We start from the raw sequence: 8,848 nt of genomic DNA, 5'->3' as shown, positions 1-8,848 counted from the left end.
CTGGGTACCCAGAAACAGCTGGGAATTGTGCAGAGAGGCATAGCGCAGAAGATCTGCAGAGCATATCGTACAGTCTCTCTCCACTCCGCGCTCATCCTGGCGGGTACGCTCCCCCTTGATCTTAGAGTGCGAGAGGTGGCTGCACTGTACAGGGCCAGGAGGGGCTCAGCAGCTCCGGAACTCTGTGGCCGTGAGGTGCAGAAGATGACGTCAGCGGCCGGGATGCCACATCCTGCAGAGTGCACTAGAATAGGGGTTACCCGCTTGGTTGACCAAGACGATGTCGAAATGCATAGTGCATTCGACATTCGAATCTTCACAGATGGTAGTAAAATCAACCGCGGAGTTGGGGCTGCGCTCTCAGTCTGGAACAGCGAGGCTGAAATAAAAACTCCCAAACTCGCACAGTTTACCAAGCGGAGCTCTAGGCGCTGTGCGTAGCAACTAAAGAGGCCATGACTATCAGAGCCAGAACGTTTGGTGTTTACAGCGACTCCATGGCAGCTCTCCAAACTATACAAAACTATAGTTGCCTCCATCCCCTGGCAGTGCAAGCCAGAGAAAACATCAAACGCATATCTCGTGAAGGAAAAACCATACGCTTGCACTGGATCAAGGCACACGTAGGGTTAGAAGGCAATGAAAGAGCAGATGAGCTCGCCAAAGGGGCGGCTGTAGATACCAAACGCAAACCGGATTACGACCGATGCCCGATTGCATACATCAAGCGTGGTATTCGTGCGGCCACGCTTGATGAATGGAACCGCAGGTACAATTCCGGAGAAACGGCGTCAATTACCAAACTTTTCTTCCCGGACGCGAAGGTGGCCTATAAAATTGTACGAAAACTTGTACCGACTTACCTGACTACGCAAATCATGACGGGGCACGGTGGATTTTCCGAATACCTTAGTCGCTTTAAGTGCAAGGAGAGTCCATCGTGCATCTGCGACCCAGCACAAGCAGAGACAATACAACACTTGCTCTTGGTGTGTCCGATCCACGTAATGGAGAGGTTTGAACTTGAGCAAAGAGTGCAGCACAACCTGACACTGGATATGATTAAAGAGCTGATTGCGGGGAATAATAGAGAATTATTTATAAATTATTGTACAAAAATTGTAGAAAAAGTAACAAATAGAAATAAATTAGTGTAAGTAAATTATGTTTACATAATATAATTTATATATTAAGATAAACATAAAATAGAAAGTAATGCAAATAGTATAGTTGAGAAATTGTAAAACTAGTTATAAGATAGAAAAGTATAAAACAAAAAAGAGAAACAAAACTGACCCCTGTGCCGTTGTCTGTGTTGTTGAGTTTCTTATTTAAATACCAACCTGTACATAAATCCCTAAGAATATAAATAAAGAAAATAAAGAAAAGTAGTTAGCGTAGCGTAGTAGTATAATGTAGTTGGGAATCCCACCCAGAAAAGTAGCGAATGGTGATGAATGAGAGAAAGATGGTATGTAGCATGAAAGTGCGAGAAGAAAACTTGCGAGAACTGGAATGAAAGAGAACTTGTTAGAACAGGCTCCGATCATGTTAGAGGTAGACAGATAATAAAAAAAAAAAAAAAAAAAAAAAAAAATTAAACCTAACCTAACCCAAACCCAAACCCAAACCTAAACCTAAAAACAACACGTCCAGTCGGTCTGCGCATATTTTTTTTATTACTTGTGCGCAATTTTACTGGTGGTAGGACCTAATGTGAGTCTGCGCAGGTAGGTACCACCACCCTGCCTATTTCTGCCGTGAAGCTGTAATAGGCAAGCCGTTGTAACTATACTTGGGACCTTTGAACTTTTATCTCAAGGTGGGTGGTGCATTTACGTTGTAGATGTCTATGGGCTCCAGTAACCATCTGAAATCGAACGACAGGCCAATGCCGCTCTCGAACATATGCGGACGTGGAGTATCAGCTGATGGAAAGTACGCAAAGTCTAAAGAACGATACATTACGTTTGAGCATGGGAGGGAGGAGGTGGAGCACATTGAAATGTCTAAGCAGTTAAAAATATTGATCAACCAACCTCAGTTCCCCCCGCCCCTTAACTGTGGAAACCAGAGACATGCTGAGGCGATGTCGACTCCAGAACAAAAGTGTCTCTTTGTTCTGGAATAGCCCACGCAGGATTGGAGAGAAACGAGAGAGCTGATCATCTCGGGAAAGAAACAGCCTTGAAGTCTAAGAAAAAAACCGGGCTACGACCTACGTCCATTTTTTTTTTTTTTCGTCAAGCGTAGTATCAGTATGGCGACGCTCGTCGAATGGGACAGGAGGTACAAGTCTGGTGAGACACCCTCTATCACAAAAATGTTTTTTCCCAATGCAGTTGTGGCGTACAGAATCGCCAAGAAAATAGAGATCTGACGCTTGTGGTCAGGTGTGGTGACGCAGATCTTGACGGGGCACGGTGGGTTCTCCGCATACTTGAACCGCTTCAAGTGTAAGGATAATCCATCGTGTTTTGTGAGCCTGGGGTAGATGAAACAGTTCCGCATCTTTATTTATTATTTAGCTATCGTTCTTGGAATGAATTGCTCTTGCAAGAGACCGGTTTGAGATCGAACTAAAAATTTACCGAGCTGCTAAAAAGAAAGGACAATATTTATAAAATATAGTATTAAAATAGCAAATAGGATCATAAATAAAAATAAGTAAAAGCAAATTATGATAACAATATATAGTGAGTATAATACTTGTTAGCATAAGAAATAAGTTTAAGAAAAGATTATTATGATTAGGTAAAAACTTGAAGCGATGTAAATAAAACTTTAGAATTAAAAATAAATTAGGATTAAAATTATAAAGGATAAAATTATAATTTGCGTAATTACTGGTGGTAGGACCTCATGTCAGTCCGGACGGGTAGGTACCACCACCCCACCTATTTACAGCCATGAAGCAGTAATGCATTTCGGCTTGAAGGGTGGGGCAGCCGTTGTAACTATACTGAGACCTTAGAACTTATATCTCAAGATGTGTGGCGCATTTGCGTTGTAAATCACTATGGGCACCAGTAACCACTTAACACCAATAATGTCAACGGCATGGGAAATGATTGTGAAGGCAAAATTAGAGGTTTTAGCTGATTAAAGTCCAACACTACACGAGCCCTACATTCTCGGGTGTCCATGAAGATTTTTCCTCCTATTTTACCTGTATAATAAAAAAATTAAAAAAAGTAAGCCTAACCTAAGCAAGCCTTAGCTAAGTAACCTAAGCCAAGATAAAACTGAGGCTAAAGCTAAGACTTATTCTAAGTCTGATCATCTCGGACTGGGTGAGCCTCCAGGCTGAAGGAAGTTGAGGTGGACTTGTAACCTGCAATGCGCCGTCCTCGACGCGATCGTAGGAGACTATATGTTGCAACCATGCGTCGTATCTACGATGTTCGGTAGCTTACCGCCCTGGAAGGAGAACCTCGACTTCTGCGAGTCCATCATCACGCAGAAGGAGGCGGCAGAACGAGAGACGGAGATTTGTGGATCATTGTGTTCCCGATTCTAACTCGAATGCGTTATCACAGTTCATAGGAAATGAGTTAAGAGTTAACCCTACCATCGTACGGTTTGGTGGATTGAAACAACATTAATAATTCTAATTTAGCCATGACTAGTGACGGTGGACTTCCTCGTGATGCGTGGAGAACTCAAAGGCGATTTAAATGTATCACTTGTACCCTGTTCTAGTTCTGGGATATCGATGGTGAGGTTGTTGTGTTCAAATTTTGACACTTTTGGCAGAATTAAGCTCCCGAAACGAAAATGAAAATAGCTACTTGTTAAGTACCTACAGCGAACATGTTTTAAATTAAAATTAATTATTTAAACCTTTTTATTTGATTCTTAAATAACCTTTTTTTTTGGAAGTAAAATGGGCTTATTATTATTTATCATTATTTGATTCTTAACATATAATGGTTTACTTGAAATACCTTAAGGGACTCAGAAGTTTCTTGTAAAATTTTAGTATCGATGTGAGATTACATTCTATCTCTAAAATAGAAACCTAGCATTTAAATGAAATCAGGTAGGGTTTTCGATTGTCTGTTGACAATGCCGTATGTCTTAGGATAATAAAAGTTCAAGTGAGCGCAAATAGTTTATTGAATTTAGTAATCCTTTCAATCATACATGTGGCCAAAAAATAATAATAATAATATGAATCTCTTAGTAATAAGATTACCGATACCTACAGTTCTCGTCATTCACAGTATGTTTAGCCATATTGTTGTATTTTTTAAAATAGAGCTTGATGATTCTGCTCAGACTCTGCCAACTACTTTCAATACTAGCGTATTGAAACTTTAAAATGAAGCTGTATACGTTGTATGTCTCATGCATTAAGGGTATTTATTATCTATAATATAATGTTGACAACGATCCAGGTTTCAAATCGAAATTCAAAGGATACGAAAGTCTACTAGTCCGGGTCGCCCCTCTGCCAACCGCCGCGCCGTGGACGCCCTAGATATGGTCTCACGGATCCACTGGGCTGCTTTTGGATGCTACTAGTGGCACCATCCACAGCATATCAACGGCACCCTTACTTAGTTTTCATTTGTATTATTTTGCACAATACTGTTTCTAAATAACAAAAACAATGGTATTATTTTCTTTATCTTTTACTAAGAGTGACAGATTTTAAAGAATATCAAACAGGTTAAGTAGTTGAATGTGGTGAATGTTGGCAAGCGTGCTTGCCGGGACCGATGCATGCTGCGTACGCCATGCGATGCGGGATGTGACTCTGCTCGTAGAGGCCAGAGAAGAGGGCGTGGTGAGGCCCCCAGGCGAATACCGCCACGTCGTCTCCGCCGTGAGTCTCCGAGTCCAGCGGCACTGCGGCCGGGTACACGTACTCTGACCCTCCTGCAAGACAGAACACCTTCGATACAAGCACTCAGGTGACACGGCGAGGCTGCCGCTATACAATGCAGGTTATGTTACCCACGGCATCAGAATTTTACAAAGAACAGTCTCTTTCACATTAGCGGTAACAAAACAGTACGTTACCTTGTTGTTACTGGGCGTGATATAGAGCTTAGTGTCCCTGGTGAATTACGGGAGATTAACGCGATAGATACGAAGTTCGCTTACGGTAATCTTGTCGTGTTGGGTCGACGCGCTGCCCGCCCCTCGGCTCGCGGTACCCGGGACCGTTGCCATACGAGAGCGTCATGTAGGGGATGCCGTCGTCGCCCAGCGCGTCCGAGGGGCCGAGGATGTCCCCGCCGCGCTGTGTGTACCCGCTGATGGACATGACGTGAGCGTGGTCCGCCGTCACTACGATTAATGAATCCTGCTCCGAGAGCAGCTCCCGTGCCTTCTCCACCGCCGCGCTTAGTTCGATGGTCTCGTCGAGAGCCAGGTGGGCCAAGTTCTCGTGGTGCGCGTGGTCGATCCTGCCTCCCTCGACAAACAAGAAGAATCCTTCCTTGTTGCGACTCAACGATTTGATCGCCACTTCCGTGAGCTCGGCCAGGGTCGGCTCCATGGTATGGTTTGCCTCCATATGATATTGTAAATGACTCGGTTCGAATAGTCCCAGCAGGTACTCTGGCAACTCTTCGGAGACCTCCATCAGCTGTTGTCTGTTCCACACGTATTCGTGCGTGACGCCGCGACTGTCCTTCTCAGTGAGCCACTCTGAGATCAGATTTCGCCCATCGTATCTTCTTCCTCTACTGCCCTCTTCGTCCGTCATAGTGTTGGGTAGGAACTCTCTTCTTCCGCCTCCCAAAATAACCTTAAACATGTACATGCAACTTTTAACAAAGGTCATCTCATTTGCACAATATAACTTACGTTAGGAAATATCAGCGTATTGGAGGGTTTCATTTGTAGTGCGTAAGTGGTTGATTAAGGGGAATATTTTTCTATCGAGTTGGTGATAACAATGATCGAAGAGTAGTAGTAGCCAGCGTCGAAGCAGACATTGTTCGATCAGATTGCCGCTCTCGGTGCCTCACCTTGAAGTTTTTCCCGGGACGCGCGTGGACGAGTTGCTGCGCGATGTCCAGCTGAGCGTGGCCGCTGCAGCCGGCGGTGACGTCACCGTCGCTCTCCCAGTTCCGGTCGGCGGTGTGGGCGTACGCTCCGGCCGGCGAGGCGTGCGTGACGCGGGTGGTGGTCACGATCCCGGCGTCCCTGTCGGCGTCGAGAGCCCAGGAGGCGATGGAGGCAAGCTGGTGTGCAGCGTCGGTGGCCGCAGTACAGTGGTGTCGCGCCACGTGTCCCGACACACCGATAGTGCCCAGGTTAGCCTTTGCACCGCACAGGTAGGCGGAGGCCGAGCAAGCCGAGTCCGCTACCTGGGCGTCTAGGCAGTACGTCTGTCAACATTTCCTTCGCAATTTAAATATAAATAAAGTGAAGGTTAGTCCTGCTGTTTGGTACAGTAACTTGAAAAATAAATTTCAAGGAGAATGACTGAAATTTAAGCAGAACATTAATCTGTATCGTCATACCTTAGAAAGTCCGACAGTTGGAAAATGTTCGAAAGACAATCGGGACTCCTCTCCAGTCTGTCCCCGGCGCTGGCCGAGCAGCGTGCGGGCGGCCGTGAGTGTGGCCACGGACATGCCATCTCCGAGGAACATGACGACGTTTCGCGCGTACCCGCTGCTGCCGTCGTACCAGGCGCGCTCCCCCAGCTCACTCTGGGCGTCGCGCGACCAGTACTCCGACTCCAGCTCGGGGGCCGGCGTTGAGGGCGTCTGCAGGGAGCGCCTTGACCCCACGTCATCCCGGTGGTAGCCGTCCTTATCTAATCCTGGACCGTCCATTCATACAACATCGAAATGATTATCATTCTTCCAGTATATTTAACTAGACCACTACCTCACCAGTGAATATTTTAAACTATCGCCAAATTTAACTATTTTTTTTCTTTCAGAAATCTATTAGGAGTGAATTTAAATGTAGCCTGTTTGAGTACTGCTTACTTAATCGATAAAAGACTTAGAACTATTTGTTGTTTATATTCACCATATCGACGTTCGCAGGAGCCGGCGGCGAGCAGCGAGAGGAGTGTCAACAAACGCACCATGTCGACTGAGTCCAACACTCAGCACAGACACAACGGTACTAGCAGGTACCAGGAAGATGTAGTCCTAATCTGCAATCAATGTCATCTGTCGCGCTATCGGCGTCTGATAACAGGCGCATACATCCAAGATCAAGATATCCGTTTGATACCGAGCTCAAATCAATTCATAAAGGTGTCGACATCAATGAAGCCTGGGTTGAGCCCGACGATTGGCGAGGGCGGACTCGGGCGCGGCCCGTCGGTGTATGGTAACACCTTGTAACTAAACAAGAAATGGGGTGGTGGAGGCAGTGCACACAGTACTCGCCGACACCGGCCCTCTGTTGAGAATGCAGAGTTTATCACAAAAGTTCAGAGGACGATGCCTAAGTACCGTTGTACGGAGCACCAATGGCGATCCATAATCCGAGTCGAGCATCGCATACTCGCACTAGTATTGGCGTTTCTCTTCTACCGGCAGTCCCTCGAAACTGTACGAGCCTCGAGGAACGAACCCACTCACGTTCCAACGTCGGCCCGGTTCCAACCGGACGTCTTGGACGTGTGTGTTCATAAGGGGCTACGGTGTCCTCTAGTGATAGAAGCACTGTACTACCTGAGCACTCCTCACCTACCCATCTTGGTCATGGTGGGCTTGGGGATCACTCAGGTCGTGACGTTCCCTCTCAGGCCTAGGGTCGACTGGCAATCCTTTAAAGGACTGCTGGTCGACCAATCTTCGTTCCAGGACCCGTCTACTCCTGATGAGGTCGACTCTGTGGCTTGCCGTCTCGTCGACACCAACAGGAGAGCCCTGGACCAAGCGACGACTCTGATAGTTTGTGACTGGGCTCGCTCGTAATATGTACGAGCGAGCCGAAAACAGCTCCCATGAGCATTTCCACAACATAGCCCCGCTGCACGCCAGACCACCTGATGGCAAGGCACCTTACCGGTTGTGAGGACGGAGAGGACTTATGAGCGCCCCCTCGGAGCTGAGTTTCATCAGCCTGTAGTCCTACGTATCTTGGCCGCTTGGCGGATCCCACGTATGGGGACCACGGCTGCACCCCGTAGGTGCAGCCTCGGCACCCTTTGATGGCTCGGGTCACCAGCACATTTGCAACGATCAACGGCAGGCGGCTTGGATCACAGAGCGCACCGGCACCCTTTGACGGCTTCGGTCACCGGTACACTTGCAACGTTCGTGGCAGTCGGCTTGGATTACACACCGCAGCGGCACCCTTTGATGGTGCGGGTCGCTGGCACACTTGCTGACTATAAAAAGAGCTGCTGTACAATCCTTAGCCCATCCACGATGACCTGGAGCTCGACCCCGTCAGTAAGTATCTACAGTTCGCATCGCTGCGCCACTTTGAGAAGGCGGCACGACATGAGAACCCTCTCATCGTAGCCGGTGGAAATTACATACCCGATCCTGTAGACCGATTGGTAAACCGTCGACGTCGCCCAAAGCACGTCATCACGGATCCTCCTGATCCATTAACGGTGCTTTTAGGCAATACAAGCACCGGTCACCGTCCTCGTCGAACCCGTCGCTTGCGACGAAGGGCTCGACGAGCGAATTAACCCACAGACACAGCCCACTGAGTTTCTCGCCGGATCTTCTCAGTGGGTCGCGCTTCCGATCCGGTGATAGATTCTGCGAAGCACTGCTCTTGCTAGGGCGGTGTTAGTAATTCTCCGGTTTGAGCCCCGCGAGCTCACCTACACAAGCTAGGGTACGCTGAAATAGCCTCTCAAGGCTATCAGCATAGGTAGGGAAAAAAAAAAAAAAAAAAAAAA

At 47.2% G+C, this 8,848-nt stretch overlaps 2 protein-coding genes across 2 annotated transcripts; one reads left to right on the top strand and one right to left on the bottom strand.

The window, feature by feature from the left end:
- The first annotated feature begins 455 nt into the window (after positions 1 to 455).
- On the top strand, positions 456 to 2,131 carry LOC149503343 (uncharacterized). The gene is made up of 2 exons (XM_089738830.1): positions 456 to 989; positions 1,976 to 2,131. The coding sequence occupies exons 1-2, from the start codon at positions 456 to 458 to the stop codon at positions 2,129 to 2,131; spliced, it is 690 nt and encodes a 229-aa protein (XP_089594956.1).
- A 1,970-nt stretch (positions 2,132 to 4,101) lies between these two features.
- Positions 4,102 to 7,152, bottom strand: Alps (soluble alkaline phosphatase). Its single transcript, XM_028186651.2, has 5 exons — positions 7,003 to 7,152; positions 6,483 to 6,787; positions 5,985 to 6,347; positions 5,113 to 5,761; positions 4,102 to 4,884 (listed from the first exon to the last, which is right to left on the bottom strand). The coding sequence occupies exons 1-5, from the start codon at positions 7,061 to 7,063 to the stop codon at positions 4,676 to 4,678; spliced, it is 1,587 nt and encodes a 528-aa protein (XP_028042452.2). The 5' UTR covers positions 7,064 to 7,152; the 3' UTR covers positions 4,102 to 4,675.
- Positions 7,153 to 8,848: the final 1,696 nt, after the last annotated feature.

This window comes from Bombyx mandarina, chromosome 03, assembly GCF_030267445.1.
Source record: "Bombyx mandarina strain Sakado chromosome 03, ASM3026744v2".
Taxonomy (NCBI): Eukaryota; Metazoa; Arthropoda; class Insecta; order Lepidoptera; family Bombycidae; genus Bombyx; species Bombyx mandarina.
The sequence above is the reverse complement of the archived record's forward strand: the minus strand, read 5'-3'. Positions and strand labels throughout refer to the sequence as shown.

Coding starts and splice junctions, on each gene's coding strand:
- Alps (XM_028186651.2), bottom strand. CDS start 7,063: ATGGTGCGTTTGTTGACACTCCTCTCGCTGCTCGCCGCCGGCTCCTGC. Junction 6,788..7,002: donor CTCCTGCGAACGTCGATATG/GTGAATATAAAC, acceptor TGGACGGTCCAG/GATTAGATAAGGACGGCTAC. Junction 5,762..5,984: donor GTCCCGGGAAAAACTTCAAG/GTGAGGCACCGA, acceptor TACATGTTTAAG/GTTATTTTGGGAGGCGGAAG.
- LOC149503343 (XM_089738830.1), top strand. CDS start 456: ATGACTATCAGAGCCAGAACGTTTGGTGTTTACAGCGACTCCATGGCA. Junction 990..1,975: donor CAATACAACACTTGCTCTTG/GTGTGTCCGATC, acceptor ATTACGTTTGAG/CATGGGAGGGAGGAGGTGGA.